This window comes from Lithobates pipiens, unplaced genomic scaffold, assembly GCF_037356315.1.
Source record: "Lithobates pipiens isolate NorthernLeopardFrog02 unplaced genomic scaffold, aLitPip1_a1.2 Scaffold_8, whole genome shotgun sequence".
Classification (NCBI taxonomy): Eukaryota; Metazoa; Chordata; class Amphibia; order Anura; family Ranidae; genus Lithobates; species Lithobates pipiens.
In genome coordinates, this window is record NW_027507903.1 from 240,833,239 (window position 1) to 240,851,893 (window position 18,655).

Below are 18,655 nucleotides of genomic sequence, written 5' to 3' on the forward strand. Positions count from 1 at the left end.
GTTGATTTTTCTGTCTGTACATCTGAACTGACCAAAAGAGCAAAAAAATTTAGTTAACCAAATAACAATTACACCAAGCAAAATGCTGAATTGTGAAAATATGCCAGTGTCTTTAGGGAGTGGAGTATGTTGCTTAATTATGATACCCGACTTTCTACACTGCAAAACAGCAGAAGATTGTTGGATCTTAATTTCATTGTAGCCCAACTACCCTTGCATGGTGTTCATGCTGCAGCATCTGTCTCTCCATGGTAGGGATCTGGGGTTTTTAAGGTGCTACCCCTCTAAAGAGGTTTCAATTCACCCCTTTGAGAGTATGGGGGGGGGGGGGGGGTCACTCAATCTCAAAGATTATAAAATACCTTAAAATAAGGAACATGCCCAGTATTATCACAAATTACTACACAGTTTATTGCTGGATCAGACATTTGCAAAAGTCCATCTATATTCAGACTAATAAGTCTAGGTTCACATCTATGCAGCTGCACTTGATGCGTTTTTCAGGCACGTTTTGCAGTGCGTTTTGCATTTTTAAACCCTTGTATTTTATGTGTATTTGCATGCAATTTTCATGCATTTTGCTTTTTGTTCTCTTTAAACACACTGTATATAGCTGGTTGCTAAGCAGGGGGCCGGAAAGATGGTCGCCCATCCTTAACAACCAATGAGTCATCAGTTTCCCTGCTGACAGCTGAATGTAAAGTTGCCAGAAAAAAAAATTGCAGTGAGGTCCACCACCCAGGTCCATACCAGGCCCTTCTGGTCTAGTATAGACCCATACCACACCCTTATCCGAGTATGCAGCCTGGCACGTCTGCCCCCCAAAGCACCTTGCCCCCATGTTGATGGGGACAAGGGCCTCTTCCTGACAACCCTGGCTGCTGGTTGTCGGGGTCTGCGAGCGGAGGGCTAATCGAGAATCTGGAAGCCCCCCTTTTAGGAGGCCCCCCTATGTGAATGGGTATCGGGTAGCCGGTTTTTGACATGTCCATTATTAAAAAATAGCTCTGAGCCTTCTTCTCCCACTGCTGTCTCTCCGGGTGCCATCTACTCCCAGTGCTGTCTTCTCTCTGAGCTATCTTCTCCCTCTTCCTTCTCTCCCGGTGTGGTCTTCTCCCGCTGCCATCTTCTTCCTCGTCGCACACTGTCAAAACAATGGACGTCAGAAGAGGCGGCCTCTCCGGGAGATATCATTGGATAGCCATGCCCCATGGCTGTATAAAGATGCCAGATAGCAGGCGACAAAACAACAGGAAGACAGCCCCAGAAGAGTGGCTTTTTTTTATTTTAGCGGGTAACCAGTGGCAAGGAAGAAGATGGAAGCAGGAGAAGATAGCACAAGAAGACAGTTCGGGCAGAAGACAGGACTGGGAAAAGACAGCGGTGGGAGAAGAAGGCTCGGGGAGAGACGGCGGTGGGAGAAGAGCTGATTTTTAAAATAAATTAATAACACACCGTCTCTTGTAAACCCCGCTGACAGCTGATGACTCATCGGTTGTTAAGGATGCAGCAGCTGGCTTCCCGGAATCCTGCTTAGCAACCAGCTATATACAGTGTTAAAATAAAAACTGCAAAATACTTAAAAAAATTGCATCACAGACACAATACTTTCATTTCTGGTGCGGTTCCATTTAAGTCTATTACACGCAAAATGCGGAAAAAAAAGTCCCTGACCCTTTTAAAAAATGCACCAGATGCAAAACACATAGATGTGAACTTGTACCATAAGAAACCATGTTAAATGGACTGTAGTGTGTTTCTGCAAACATCAAAACGCATATGTGTGAACCTAGGTTAACCGCTTGCCGACCACCGCTCACCAATGTATGTCTGCAGAATGGTGCTGGTAGGCAAAAGGGCGTACAGGTATGTCCCCTTTAAGAAGTGGTGTCGCGGGCGCGCACCCGCAGCAGTTTCCGTGACTGTGAACGCGATCGTGTCATGAAGAGGAAGAACGGGGAGATGCTTTTGTAAACAAAGCATTTCCCCATTCTGCCTAGTGACAGGACAGAGATCACAGCTCTTTCTCATCGAGAGCAGTGATCACTGTCCTGTGTGTCAGCTAAAGCAGTGCCGAATCGCAAAAAGTGCTCTGGTCAGGAAGGGGGTAAAATTCTCCGGTGATGAAGTGGTTAAGTGCACTGAGCCAGGCCATGTTATCAGTATATCCTTTTAATAATGACAAGCTAGTGATTTGAGGAGAGTTTAAATCCCTTATTTAATCCATCAGTGAGTCCTGGAAACTTTTACATTGACTAGTCCTTGTCTGTTTATATCAGTGAACAGAATAGCCTTTAGTTAAATTTCAGCCAGATTGGGCAACAGTGGCGGTGCGTCCATTACAACGCCGCCCCCTCTCTCCAGCCTCTCTCCTCCCCCTCTGTGTACTATAGATAGATTCATGCATTGCATGAATCTAATCACGGCCACTGTAGCCACCCCCTATTCAGTGCGGGGGGTTGTTTTTGAAACACCTGATTAGAGCCATAGGCTCTAATAGGCTTCAAAAAAGGTGCACTGCGAGCGCAAACCATTGTGCTTGCAGTGCACCCAGGTATTTTTTCAAAGAAAATTGCTTTACTAACACAGAACCGCCTCTCAGCCAATCAGGAGGCACGGATGCAATACTGGGCACCTGATTGGCTGAAGGCAGAGACAATCCCATTGGCCGCCTAGCAAAACAGGAAGAAGACACGCATGAAGGACACAGCATCCATCGCCGCGCTACCCATCCCACAGCTCACCACCTGACCCACCACCATGATGGGGTGAGTGCCAGGCAGACAGCGGGTGGGCGCAGGGGGATAAAGTGGCTGCATATTATGGGCACAAAGGCTGCAATTGATGGAGCAGTTAGCTGCATTTGCAGGGCACACTGGCTACATATTATGAGCACAGAGACTGCATATGATGGGCACAGTTAGCTACATATGATGGTGACAGAGGCTGCATGTGATGGACACAGTTGGCTTCATTTTCTGGGCACAGAGTCTGCATATGATGGGCAAAGTTGGCTGCATTTGCTGGGCACAGAGTCTGCATATGTTGGGCATAGTTGGCTGCATTTTCTGGGCACAGAGTCTGCATATAATGGGCACAGTTGGGTGCATATGATGAGCATGTTTGGCTGCATATTATGGGCACAGTTGGCTGCATATGATAGACATGGTTGGCTGCATATGATGGGCACAGTTGGCTGCATATGATGGGCACAGTTGGCTGCATATTATGGGCACAGTTGGCTGCATATGATGGGCACAGTTGGCTGCATATTATGGGCACAGTTGGCTGCATATGATGGGCACAGGTGGCTGAATTTGCAGGGCACAGAGTCTGCATATGTTGGGCATAGTTGGCTGCATTTTTTGGGCATAGAGTCTGCATATTATGGACACAGTTGGCTGCATATGATGGACACTGTTGGCTGCATATAATGGTCACAGTTGGCTGCATATGATGGGCACAGTTGGCTGCATATAATGGGCACAGATGGCTGCATATGATGGGCACAGGTGGCTGAATTTGTAGGGCACAGAGTCTGCATATGGTGGGCATAGCTGGTTGCATATTATAGGCTGAGTGGCTGCATTTGTTGGGCACAGTTGGCTGCATATGATGGGCACAGTTGGCTGCATATGATGGTGACAGTGGCTGCATTTGATGGTCACAGTGGCTGCATTTGATGGGCATAGTGGCTGCATATGATGGGCACAGTGAAGCTGCAATTGATGTTTTTGTTTCAGTATTTTTCAGAATTTTTCAGTTCGTTTGCACCCCCAAAAATTTTTGAGCACCAGCCGTTACTGTTGGGCAAACATTTCATGTGTATGTGCAGCTGCAGATATGGCCGGTCAAGGGATCATAGGAAACAGTTACAGGCAGCTTAAAAAAAAAAATCATATTTTACCATTATTTTCTGCTATGTAGGATGGCACTGAAAGTGTGTGTCCATATGCAACTCCCTACTTTCCACATCACAGCATAGATATTAATGCTCAGGTGCTCTGAGAGTTCATGTTCATGTCTCATGCTCAACCTAAAGACATCCAGAGAAGACATGGTGTGCCTCTTCATGTCTATGGCCACCATGAGTCATAGACATTAAACATTATAACCGCTACCACCACTGAGGGCCAATATTTTTTTTTACCTGCATTTTAAAGGTTTAGGCTTGGTTCACATCTGTGTGTTTTGCAGTTTGCAAAAACTCACTACAGTCCATTGAACATGGTTTCCTATGATACACGTTCACATCTATGCGTTTTTCAGCTGGTGCATTTTTTGGAAAGGGTAAGGGACTTTTTTTCCAGCAGCAGATTGCATTTTGCATTTAATAGACTTCAATGGACCTGCACTAAAAACTCAAGTGTTGCGATTTTTATGTGTTTTTACATGAGTTTTGCATTTTGCGTTTTTAGTTTTTTCCCTTCATAACACAGTGTGTAGCTGGTTGTTAAAGAAGGAAGCCTACCAACACATCCTTAACTAATTAAATTCATTATTTTCTTCAAGATTCTACAAACAATACCCCATAATGACAACATGAAAGAAGTTTGTTTAAAATCTTTGCAAATGTATTAAAAATACAAAAAAATACAAAAAAAAAAACATGTACATAAGTATTCACAATACTTTGTCGAAGCACCTTTGGCACTGATGACAGTCTCAAGTCTTTTTGAGTATGATGCTACAAGCTTGGCACACCTATTTTTGGACAGTTTATCCCATTCTTCTTTGCAGGACCTCTCAAGCTCCATTAGGTTGGATGATCCAGAGCTCTCTAGAGCAGGTTTTCATCAAGGATGTCTCTGTACATTGCTGCATTTATTTTCCCTCGATCTTGACCAGTCTCCCAGTTCCTGCCGCTGAAAACATCCCCACAGCATGATGCTGCCACAACCACGCTTCACTGTAGGGATGGTATTGGCCAGGAGATGAGTGGTGCCTGGTTTCCTCCAGACATGACGCTTGCGATTCAATCTTTGTTTCATCACCAGAAAATTTTGTTTATAATGGACTGGGAGTCCTTCAGGTGCCTTTTGGCAAACTCCAGGTGGACTGTCATGTGCCTTTTACTGTGGAGTGGCTTCCGTCTGGCCACTCTACCATACATACCTGATTGGTGGAGTGCTGCAGAGATGGTTGTACTTCTGCAAGGTTCTCCTCTCTCTCCACAGAGATATTCTGGAGCTCTGTTACAGTGCCCATGGGGTTCTTGGTCACCTCCCTGATTAAGGCCCTTTTCCACCGATCGGTCAGTTTAACCATGCTTCCTGCTCTAGGAAGAGCCCTGTTGTTTCCAAACTTCTTCCATTTACAGATGATGGAGGCCACTGTGCTCATTGGGCCTTTCAATGCTGCAGACATTTTTCTGTACATTTCCCAGATCTGTGCCTTGATACAATCCTGTCTCTGAGGTCTACAGACAATTCTTTGGACTTTATAGCTTGATTTGTGCTCTGACATCTGGCACTTCTAGCTGTGGGACCTTTTATAGACAGGTGTGTGCCTTTCCAAATCATGTCCAATCAACTGATTTACCCTAGGTGGACTCCAATTATGTTGTAGAAACATCTCAAGGATGATCAGTGGAAACAGGATGCACCTGAGCTCAATTTTGAGTGTCATGGCAAAGGCTGTGAATACTTCTGTACATGTGATTTTTTTGGATTTTTTTTATAAATTTGCAAAGATTTCAAACAAACTTCTATCACCCTGTCATTATAAGGTATTGTTTATAGAATTTTGAGTAAAATAATGAATTTACTCTATTTTGGAATTAATATGTAAGCAAATGCAGCAAAAGCGAAGCGCTGTGAATACTTTCCGGATGCACTGCACCCAATGTAAAAGTAGTATAGGTTGTTACCTAAATAAATATAAATATATTACCTAGGTTGTTACCTAAATAAATATATAAATATAAATCTATATAAAACACCTATAAAGCTGAATCTTTAAACATCTGTTTTGGTAGTTTTTTACCACCAATTTTTAAGGATAGGTGGCACCTCCTTAATTGCACCACATTATACCTTTTATTGTAGGTAGATCTTTTAGCAAGTTAATAGCCCATGCAAGTAGACATTCCGCCTGCAGGATCATCTGCATGACCAAGCTTTAGGTACATTGGCTTGTCTTGTGTGGTTGGAATATGAGGCCCACACCAACTATCTGGCAACTCCAGCATTTTCCAGACAAGCAGTTTGGTTTCCTTGGGCTGTTTAACCTGAGTTCCTTTCTTAAAAAAAAAAAAAACAAGCTTCACCTTGGTGTAGAGCTATTGCACAGCAGGGACCGAATGAGGTACTAAGCCAGGTGTGGTTCATACATAGTACATAAACAGTACTATTCTACTAGATATGGCAGTGTTTGGTCATGTACACAAATGTGAGGTAATGTATATGCCAGAGCTTCTTTTTAATCCTAGTTTGGCACTGCAGGGATATTAATTATGAATGGAACCATGCCTAATCTAAAAATTACATTAAAATGCTGACGCCTATCGCTTCTCAGTCACAGGCATGAACAGGAAGACACATACCATAGCAAAGCATCCTTTGGTAAAAAATGGATTGTCAATTGATATATTTACACACTTTCCATAAATGATATCATGTACACACTAGAACAGGGGTAGGCCAACTTGGCACTCCGGCTGCGGTGAAACTACAAATCCCATCATGCCTCTGTCTCTAGGAGTCATACCTGTGATTGCCAGGGTCTTGCAATGTCTCATGGGACTTGTAGTTTCACCACAGCTGGAGGGCCGAGGTTGCCAAGGAAGGGCAAAACATATGGAATTCCATATGCCAAAGGCAGCCAGCTACAAACAAGCCCATGCAAATAATGCTCTCCTTGTGTGGCCACTGCTGCTCATGATAATAAGTAACAAAATACAAGTACAAACCAGATAGGTTGGTAAATACTGCTATGCATTACTTACATAAACTGTAAGTTACTCGCCCTTCCCACAGGTTGGGCAGCACAGGTTGGTTGGTTCCATTCTCTTTTAGAAATTATTTGGTTTTATATAACTGAGCTAGTTAGTAAGCTTTACAAAGATTTTATTTAATTTATTTCATATAGGAGTGACTAGCAGTACGTCCGAATGTGGTCAAGACTTTTATACCTTCCTTCAGTGATCACTGCTTTTGTGCAAGTCGATGTTTGGAAAATGAAGATCTGCATTGCTAAAGTCTGAGGCAACCCCTTCCATGTACATGCTTGTGAAAAATGTTCTATATCCTGACAAGCTCCATTCTTCCACTTCCTTTTCAAATTCCAAATTGCGCTCGAGGCAAGAATCGCTGACAACAGGAACATCTAGATTACAATCTTTGTGAAATTACATCAAAACAAGGAAAATTGTTATTTATGTTTTTACAGTGGATTCTTTTTCCTGTTTGGGTAAAGTCTTAGTGAAAATGCTTTGTGTACATCAAGAGCATGTTTTATAATGTCAAGTAAATGTCATGTGCTTGGTTCATACAAAATCTATCAAATATTTTACAGTATCTAACAATATTTTAAATAGGAAAATGCACATAAACCTGATTGCATTCAATAATATTAGCCTTTGACAAAAAAAAATATCTATCTGAAAGCAGCTCTTAGCCATATCAGATCATATAAAGGGATTTTTCTAGTTGTCTGCCATTATGTTTATCAAAGTCAGAAAACGTCTATTTGTCCCAGGACTGGGGCCCACCACCAGACCTTCACCTGTCACTGAAATAAAAATATGACATTGGTTATAGCCTTATACCAATGTACTAAAATCTGAATTCATTGTTTGTCCTTTTAGCTCTCCCTGTAAAACAGGAAATAAGAGGAAATCTCTCCAAAACGGCCACAAATGGCAAAAAAACATGAGGGAAGATCTAACCCTTCCCTGCTCTATCTGCATTTCAACTTTAATGAAGGGGCAACGGTACGCCCATCCAGAATATGTTTTACCATTCATATTCAAAGGAGGCTGAAATATCAAAGAGGAAACATTATTCTGTGCCACTTTAAGTATAATTAAATCAGCTTGTTGGTTAATCTGTTGTTTAGACTTCCATATTGTTAGTGTGCAAGGGTAAGTGTTTGTAAACCAACCAAGCAGTGACCATACAAAAAAAAGCCTACATAAAACAATACAAGCTACAAAATAACATTATGATTTAGCTGAACATCTAGTCTAATGTCTACATGCTAGATTGGGACCTGTAGCTGTTTAAAATCAACTCTGGCGAAAAATCTGATAACATAAACAAGAGCGAGACTGAAGTAATTAAGCAATGAATTTAATCATAATGTGTCAATCATTTTGTTAACCCACCACAGCAATTCATAATTTTGAATGGTGTGCTGTCATCCAGATGTCTGTGATGTCAGTGAGTAATATCATCAATGCTTTGCAGCTGTGTGGTGAAGACTAATGTAGATTGTCCCCCCCCCCCCCCCCCCCGGTAATAAAGAAATTAATTTTAATAAGTGTATTCATTATTAGCTTTCAGTGGTAACTTAATTCCTAAACATATGTTGTGGCACAGGCACAAGCTCTCTGGGCAAGTCATAAAAAGGCTTGACCAGTTATTCAGACTCATGATGAAGAGCTCTTGCTTTAGCTAATATAAATCCCACACTATTTTTTTTCCTTTGCTTGTGATTCAAAGCCCCAAACTCACACACTTTTGGTATTTTGTAAAAACACCTTCCCAGCAATAACAGGCATACGCTTTCCATAGATTATACTTTTTGCTGGATGAAGAAAACAAAAAAAAAAAAACATTGAACGCATACCTCCACTAACACAAGCATGGTGGATAGAGGAATCCTCCCCACTGGGACATTTTATTGAATATACCTATCAGCAGCTGCAGCCGCTGATCAAGAACCATTTTTTAACAAGCACGCTCAACAAAAGTTGATCTAACAATCGACTTCTGTCAAACAGACATCAGACATAAATACACATGAATCGAAATTCACCTGGTCCCCGCTGAACTGATATATGGCCAGCTTTAAAGAAAACCTTTGGTGGAAAGAGCACAACTTTGCACACTGGAGTCAGGAGTGACTCTGGGCAATTCTTCCTTGCAGGTAAAAAAAATGGTACTTCTGGGCACAACAACTGTGTAGGCAGAGCCACGGCTGAAACTAGGGGGGCCATGTGCCCCAGGTGCCACATTGAGAGGGATGCCGCCACTGACGGGAGTAGTGATAGCAACATCACTACTGTAAGCCTAGTGATGGGAGCGAGGAGGAGAAAGCTGGGAGGAGGTGTGGGCTGTGTTTTCTCTCTCTCTCCCCCTTCTCCTTCCTGCCAGTGCTGCCTGTACTGTTCTCCCATTTAGTGGCAGTCTGGAACTACATCTCTCATCAGCCCCTGGGATCTTCACTTCTTGCAGCCATGCTGAATGGTTAAGTGTGTGCGGCAGAGGATGTCATATCAGTGTGCATTGTGCAGCCTTCCTGGGGATGTTTGTGTGTGCATGAGGAAGGCGCAAACCAGGTAAGCCCTTCCTCAGGCAGGCACAGCTAATCTTCTAGGACCAGGAGTAGGAGAGCGGTTGATCCTTCCCGAGTAGGAGAGCGGTTGATCCTTCACTGAACTCTCACAGAACTGATCTTTCAGATGCAGCGGACAGTGACAAGAGCAGCTGCAGGTGAAAGATCTCCTCTGTGTTCTTACTACTGCACCACCTAGAAGAGGGCTCTAAAACTCTGCACACCTTCCCACCTTCAGTTTTTGGTTGCTGGCACTGCTGGCGAGCTACAAAACCAATGACATCACTTGTTTGTGCCATCCCCTGCAGGACAGGACAGAACTTCCCCATTCACACTTGCTCTGCCTCTCAGTTCCTGCTGTGTTGCTATAACCATGCTTATTAAGGTAGGGGACTACATTGATGTAAACAGGATGGGGGCACATTTATGTAAAGGGGGAAGCTCTGATGCAAGGAATGCAATATTGTAAAGGGAACACTGATGTAAGTGGGCGGGGCACTGGTGTAAGATGGGGAATTGATATAAGGGGGAACTGAAGTAAGAGGGAACACTGATGTAAGGGGGGGACTCTGATGCAGAGAAGACACTATTGAGGGATTGATGTAAGAGAGGAGCAAGTGGTGTTAGCGGTGCTCTGAAGTGGAGGGGGGGGGGGCAGTGATGTAACGGGGCACACTGATATAAGGAAGAACTCTGATGTAAAGGGGGAACATATACAATTGATAGTGATATACAACTACTTCAATGGTGACATTAGCATAGGAAAAAAAATATTCAGTCTCAGGGATTGTAAGAGGACATGGGGCCACACAATGAGATTGAAGGAGAAGCAGTTTAACCTTAAGCTGCATAGGGGGTTTTTCATTGTCAGGACAATAAGGATGTGGAACTCTATTCCACATTTGGTGGTGTCAGTGGGGAAAATTGATATTTTTTAAAAGACTCTTGGATGTGCATCTTAAAGAACACAATATACAGGGATATGGGAAATGATTATCAACACTGACACACGTACATCTACACAAGTTGAACTGGATGGATTATTGTCTTTATTAAACCTTACCTGCTATGTAACTATGTATATATGTACGTGATGAAAGGGGGGGTCTGATATAAGGGGGAACACTATTATAAGGGAGGACACTGATGTAAGGGGCCATTGATGTAAGAGGGGAGGTTGATATAAAGGGGGGACTCTGATGTAAGTCGGGACTTTGATGCAAGGAAGACACCATTGTAAGGGGGGACGCTTATGTTAGGGGGCATGAATGTAAGAGGGGACAAAGTTGTGGAGAAGGAGAGCATTAATCAGAGAAGCAGCCAAGAGGCCGATGGTAACTCTGGAGGAGCTGCAGAGATCCACAACTCAGTTGGAACAATCTGTCCACAGGATAACTATTAGTCATGCACTCCATAAATCTGGCCTTTATGGAAGAGTGGCAAAAAGAAAGCCATGGGTATAAGAAAGATATAAGACGTCCCATTTGCAGTTTGCCAGAAGCCACGTGGGGGACACTGCATGACCAAATGTGGAAGTCTTCAAGGGGTATGAATACTTTTTCAAAGCACTGTAAAAGTGAAGTGAAGATGATAGGCGTGAAACTGATGTTAAGGAGATTCTAAAGTAATGGGGGATGCTGAAGCAAGGAGGGCACTGATGTAAGAGGGATACTGGTGTAAGGGGGGACATTGATGTTAGGGGGACCCTGATGTAAGGGGGCATTGATGTAAAGAGGACACTGATGTAAGGGTGGGGGGGTATTGATGCAAGGGGGGCATTGATGCAAGAGGGGAAACTGATGTAATATATTAATATTGTAAATAATATTTCAAATGGAAAATAAATAAATAAAATCATAAAAATCAAAAAACTACTGACCCGCAGTGCCCTACTGACACCGTCAGGGGACTCTGATGTAAGGGGGCATTGATGTAAAGGGGACACTGAAGTAAGGGTGGGGGGGACTGATGCAAGGGGGGCATTGATGCAAGAGGGGAAACTGATGTAATATATTAATATTGTAAATAATATTTCAAATGGAAAATAAATAAATTAAATCATAAAAATCAAAAAACGACTGACACGCAGTGCCCTACTGACACCATCCTCTTCTGGGGGAGGAGCACTTCACATATTGTACATTCACATCAGTCCCTGTCCTCAAGGAGCTTATTATCTAAGGCCCCTAAATCACATACATACACATACCAGGGCCAATTTACCCAACAGCACGTCTTTGGGGTGTGGGAGGAAACCTGTGCATTCTCAAGGAGAACATGCAAACTCCATGCAGGTGGTGTCCTGGTGGGATTGGAATCAAGGAGCCTAGTGCTTAACAGCAGGAGTGCTAACCATTAAGGCACGGTTTTACATCTGTACATAACCCAGCCCATGCATTATTTATTGTAATCAGAAAATGGACATCTGTTTCATTGCAAATTTTATTACAAATTGTATATATTTGTTACACCAATAAAAAAAGCAGGCAGGCATCACCTATATACAAGCACTAGATTTTATGTACAGTATATACACATATTCTCAGAATGAGCGAGCAGAATACATATTTTGAAGCATTTCAACTTGTCATTTGTTGTTATTGTATTTTTACTGACATAATAAATACAGCTCTATATTTACAAATCTCATAAAAAAATTATGCATTTTATTTAAATGTTACAAACATCTAATCACAATATTTCAAACATGCTTATAAAAATAAAACCTTGTGTCTATTTATATAGAGCTTGCAAATAGTTATTTTATACAATGTACTACTAGTACAGAATTGTCCTAATGTTAAAGAATCGAATATCTGCTTTGAATTTAGGACAGGATTATAGAAACATTATTAGGTCTGTGGTCACTATCCTTTCTATGTGCTATGAACATGTATTTTGTATGAACATGTATTTTGTTGTGTGCTTGAATTTTAGTATTGAGTATTGTCTATGCAATGGCATCAAAGACAACATGTGGGGGCTAAAACTACTATACAACAGACATGCTGCACATAGAAGAAATCATTTCACAGTTTCCAGTGAGTTACAATGAAATTAGATTTTCAACTATGTACAGAACAGCCAAGTTGTGAACTGAGAATTAGTTACGACAGTTCCTTTTATACACGCCATGTAGGAAAGGTGAAACAACATTTTTGATTCCATAATTCATATAACAAGTTTTATTGCAATACTTGTGTCTGCCTTCACTGAACTATATTTTAAAGGGAATATTACAGCCAGGAAATGTATTGATTACAAAATATCATAGGGTTGTAACAGTTTTCTTAAAAGTCTCAAGACATTTAAAGTAGAATTTTAAATATTTAATTTGGGCCAAGCTGGTGCAAACAAACAATTTAAAGTCAAAGTAAACCTGGAATTCTCTTTTAGGCTGGGTTCACACTGTTGCGATGCAGGAACGCTGCAAATCCACTCCGGGTTCCCGCATCGCATGCCTCCCGGCGGCAGTTCACACTGCCCTATGCGAACTGCTGGGAGTGTCAGTGAAAAGTTAATGACACCTCCAAATCAGTTCACATATCGCAGTGCGATCTGCAAACTCAGACAGGAATCGGATCGCATGGTGTGAACACCCATGTGATCCGATTCTGCTGCAGACCAAAAAAAGGGTCCTATGCGAGTTTGGGCCGGATGCGATGTGAATTCAGCCATACTATCTGTATGGCTGAACTCGCATCGCACAAAGATGTGATTTGCACTGAAGTGATATATTTCCATTTACCTTCCTTGACCAGTACGATGGTGAAGTTGTGTAAATGTATAACTTATTGCTACAGAAACAGGAACAAATGTACTCCTAAATTTACTAGGTTGTGAAATACTACGGTTAGAATATATATTGCCATAGGGTTTTATTTTACTAAAACTGGAGAGTGCAAAGTGTGGTGCAGTTCTACATATAAACCAATCGGCTTCCAGGTTTTATTGCCAAAGGTTAATTGACCAAGATGAGGTTAGAAACTGATTGGCTACCATGCACAGCTGCACCAGATTCTGAGTGCTCCAGTTTTAGTAAATCCATTGTGCTCCCCTTTCATTTAAATGGAGTGATTACTCAGTTTAAAGGCATGAACACAAAGGCAACTGGGAAATGATAAAACAAACTACATATTGTATAGTATATAATCCCAAGTCCTTAACTTCACATATACCAGTGCTTTATCAATTGATTATTAGCCAGGAAAGGTAATTTTACATCTTTTTTTTAAATTAAAATCAACTTTATAGATATGGGTCCTAGGGGAGAAAAATATGGTCACACAAGGGCTGCAATATAATATCTTTGTGGTTCTCCTACATGTCCTATAGACATTTTGCAATGATTTTTTACGTCTGGTCTTATCTGTGGACCAGCATGAACTGTTGCAGCTCTGCCTATTGAAAGCCAAAAATAAGAAATGTCAGAAAGGCCAACCTATTATATATATTTTTGCCCAGAGAGACACTATATGGCCACAGTCTAGTAGTAGATTTGTAAGTAATCCCCCTAAAGCCTTGTACTCATGATGAGATTATCGGACATATGATTGTCTTTATTTTTGCGTGCTTCATATAAAAAATGAAGAGGTTACTAAAATACAAAAATTCTCGTGCGACAGAATAAAAATTTGTAAGTTATGTAATGTATTGCAAATTTCGGGTAAAAGCTGTGTACTAACGATTAGATTATTGTACGATCACTTTGAAAGTTGTATTTTTTGTAGGATTTTCTGATAGTGTGTACCGGCTGTAAAGCACAGGTGAGTCCTGTTCAGTTTAGTGTGAATAAACAAGGTCATGGATATGTATGTCCGTGTATCCATTTGGTGTATAGTCTCTTCCTTACTGGCATTTAGGGCTTTGATCACAAATGTGTGACCAAACCTGCTTAAGATCCACCTGTATGACTGCTTAAAATAGCGATTCAATTTTATGATATGACATATTTTTGCCAAAGTAATACATTTGCCTAACACATAGAACCTCGGAGCACATACTGTATGTTGGTGCCAAAATGAAATACTTCTAAAAATGATTGCAATCATTCAAAGGAAATGTTGCACAGTTTTCAAATTAGTGAAAATAATTTCTCTAATGGGTAAAATTGTTTATTTTGCCTCATATCTCAGTCAATAAAACATGATATCCCAATGCAGTGTGTAAAATTACATTAGTCTTTGCCAGCATTGACTTAGTAAATACTATTCTCTGTTATGCCTTAGCTGCTGCTGGAAAGGTTGTGTTACAACTTAATAGTCCTAATCCAGTATTTCAGTAAAACTTGTTTTTCTATCTGTGGCTTTCTCTAAAAGTGTCTTGGCCAGTCTTGACAAAGTCTAGAACTTCATGTGTTAACCAATAATTGACGGATGGTTTTCCGCTGAAAAACTAATTATATATCTCTGAGGTTCAGTGAAAATTCCTGGATAAATAAAGGACTGCTGAAACCTGTTTCTAAATATTTTATAGATTCTATGGAACTTGAAATTAGATTTGTGTGGTTCTGGAAGATCAGGCTCTTGTGGGATAAATGATACCTTTTAAATTCCAAATTAAGTTTTCAAGTACATGGACAGTAGCAGTTGTAAAAAAAAAAAAAAAAAAAAAAAAAAAAAAAAAAAATTAAAAGCAATGCTGCAGTCTCAATTATATATAAATATATATAATTGAATCACTTGAAATGTTTAACTGAAACAGGAACTTATACTGAAGATTACAGCACACACCAAGCCAGTTAAAGTCAACCTAAATAAACACAGTAATACATTTGTGCAATGGTCTACTGAGCTTTTACGTAATCCAAACTTGTTTATGGAATCCTGCTTGGAAGGCATGCTACCCTAGTTGAGGGCGCTGCAATAGATACAGGATTAAGATAACCACTGAGCTGGCTTTATATAACCCTTTTATCTCTGTGTTCATACTGTGAGGTCATCCAGGTGAGCCAAAACAAATGAAAAGGAATGAGCTTACTCTCACACAATTAGAATATGCTCATTCAAGTCTAAGGGGATATACTAAAGCAATAAATGAATGTATGAAATTATTTTTGTAATCTCCAGTTCAGACCTCCCACAAATCAGCACAGCAGTGATAATAAAACTGTAAGGATATTTTCACAGCCAGTTTACAAACCCAAATCAGATGCACTATGTCTTGCTTGGCTTGCACGTAAGTGGTAGCAATTTACAGGCCAATTTTTTTGAAAATGGTGAAGTGGCTTTTAGAAGAACACAACTGTTACATTTTTGGAGCAAGCCAGGCAAAAAAAAAAAAGTCAAACTAGAAATAAACCATCAAATTCAAACAAAGGAAGACGGTGGTATTACAGGTCGTTATGTATACCACCATTACAGAGCTGTACTGATACTAAAAAACTGCTTTACCAACTCCTGCACCTTCACTTTAAAAAGGCCCCAGAATGGTGAAAAACTGAAATCTAAAATTGGAGAACTAATAAACTGATTCAGGGTACTGAAAAAAATCATTTATAAATATGTGGAGGTTTGGAAAGGAAAAAAATGAAAAAACAAAAACAAAACAGTTAATAGTTTAGAACTTTTAGAAATGGGGCCTCAGCGTGGAGTTCATTTTTGGTAATGGTGCAGTCATCTTAGCAGGAAATTTAGCCAACCGGAAATTAACAATTGGCTTTGTAGCATGTTTTTTTTTGTTTTTTTCTTCCTGAAACTGATATTTCTCCTAACTGCCTACCAAGATGTTTAAAGCTGTACTCCAGGCAGGTATAATGCAATGTGTTAACAAGAAACACACTGATAGGATAAAAACATAGAGGGATAGAAAGTTTATCAGTCTGCTGCTTCCACTTTCACAGTCCAATGACATGAAGAACAAGGCCTAGTTAAATTACTTAAAATCAGGTCCCCTGCACTGTTATACAGGGCTGTGTTGTGTGGCAGAGCTCTGTAAATCTCATAACTGGATGGACAGAAATACAAATCCTTTGGCAGGTAAAACAGCTCCATATACAGTATGTATTTTATCTATGTACCTGAGCTGTATGCCTGGAGTCACCATTATGTCTACATAATTTAACATAAATGAAACATTTCTCGGTAATATACAGTATACATGATTAAGACACAGTAGTGTCGTTTTTTTCTGGGCAACAATCTACTAGATATTGAGACTTCTGTCCAGCATAGAATCACTGCCTGGAATCTATGAAACATTGGCTATAAGACCAGGCAAAATCCCTTAAGGTAAGAAATGTTCTCCATATTCTGGAGGATATAGAGTTATAGATATTACTGTAAATTGCCTAAAAAGAAAGGTTTTTAAATTTTACATTTACATTTTTAGAGGGCACGCTAGGAACAATACTAGATCACTTGGAAGCTGACGGTGTGTTTCCTAGGCATTCAGTCAGGGCTCTTTTGGATCAATTAAAAGAGATAATTTTGATGGGAATACAAGAAAACTCTGAAATATTATAACCAATTCCAGATCTTCATCCTTTAAAGCATGTCCAGCTAAAACAGCACTGTTTGTTATGGTTCAAGGAAAAAAGATACTCAACTGTTTTTAATAAGTGTAAAGAGGAATGTGCAAACTGTACCCAAACCGACCAATTATAAACAGTCTTTCCTTAAATTTCAGTACAATAAACTGCAGAAAATTAATCTGAAATTGGTTGGCGCATATTACTGCCCATTCCTGCTTTTTGTACCACATTATTAAATAGATACAACTGCAACAAAGAACATACTGTTCATAAGGCTATCAGATTTTAACATTTGTTGTTTTATATAGACAGGATAATGAAAGATAATGTTTGATTGGTTGCTATAGCTTACTACGCTTTACGGTTTGCCTTATTAAATAAAGGCATTTGACATTCCCCCAATGACATCAAATATTAAGAGACTTGTGGTCATTGTAAATACAGAATCATACCAAAAACAAGTATTGGTAGGACTGCCTCATCAGTGACAAGGCACATATGCTGCAGATGATAATGTGCAGTTTTCAGTCACTCGATACGATGAAGAGGAACTGACTGGTAACTCATATGATATACTGGAACTTGCAAAGGTTACCAGGGCTTGAGTGGAATCGCAAGACTGTTTTTCTGCGTCCTCAGAGTTGATAGAAGCCAGACTTGTTTGACGAGATCTGGTCCACAGCATGTCTGTACTCTTTAAAGTGCCAATGTCTTCCTTGAAGTGAGGGTTGAAGAGGATGTAGAGGAGAGGATTTAAGCATGCAGGTAAAGGAATAATTAGCAACAGTATGGACTTTATCACTTCTGGACTAATGAATGTGAGATTTAGAAGTGAGGAAAATGACAAGAACGCCACTGGGCAGTACAATATGCAGTTAGTGAACAGCAGCAGAGCTATATGCTTCACCATTGAACAGTCCCACACATTTTCTAGTTCACCTTTCTCTAGAGTGCAGTACAGCTTAGTATAGGCAACGGTCATTACAAGAAAGCAGAGTGAGTTCAGGAGGACCAAAGCAACCATGAAACCCATAGAGGAGGGGTCACCAAACAGTAAAGGGAAACACAATGGAGATGTCCCATAAGCACTGCCACTTAGCAGAGGTGACACTGCAATGACCAGCGAAAGAATGAAGCACAAGACGATAGACAGTTTAACACTTATAAAAGAAGATTTTGATTCAAATTTAGTAGAACATTTCACTGCCAATCCTCTCTCAAGTGCAGCCACTGTTAAAAGAAAGATGGAAGATTCAGCAGCAAAAACTGACAGGAAGCCAGTTATTTGACAGCCTACCCCGCTTTCCCACCAAGCCCCATACTGAGCAAAGTTTCCAAAGGTCAAAGCATCAACTGTGGCCAGAACACCACTGGATAGGCCCATTAGGGTGTTCATGATGGCAATAAAACCAATCAGAAGCTTTATCGATGGAATGTATGAGAGATGTCTGAAGACAGTTGTAATAACTAAACCGTTGCAGATAAAAGCTAGGAAAACTATAAGCCACACTCCAATTCGGATGAGCCAGCTTCCAAATAAATGATCACAAGGTTTGAAGGGTCCTACATAAAAGAGAGATGCAGTACATTAGTAATATGTCAATTTAACTTTGCAAGAGCAGATATACTGTAATTGAATGTGTAAAATATCCAACAACTAAAATAAAATACTATCTGGACGTAATA

The 18,655-nt window shown here is 40.5% G+C and overlaps 1 protein-coding gene across 1 annotated transcript in view; it reads right to left on the reverse strand.

Annotated features, from left to right (window-relative positions):
• Positions 1–11,926: 11,926 nt before the first annotated feature.
• The window catches only part of LGR5 (leucine rich repeat containing G protein-coupled receptor 5), a 223,327-nt gene continuing 216,598 nt past the window's right edge, over positions 11,927–18,655 (reverse strand). The window contains exon 18 of the mRNA XM_077468567.1: positions 11,927–18,532. Within this exon, the coding sequence (XP_077324693.1) occupies positions 17,451–18,532 (1,082 nt within the window). The 3' untranslated portion in view covers positions 11,927–17,450. The remainder of the gene's footprint in view (positions 18,533–18,655) is intronic.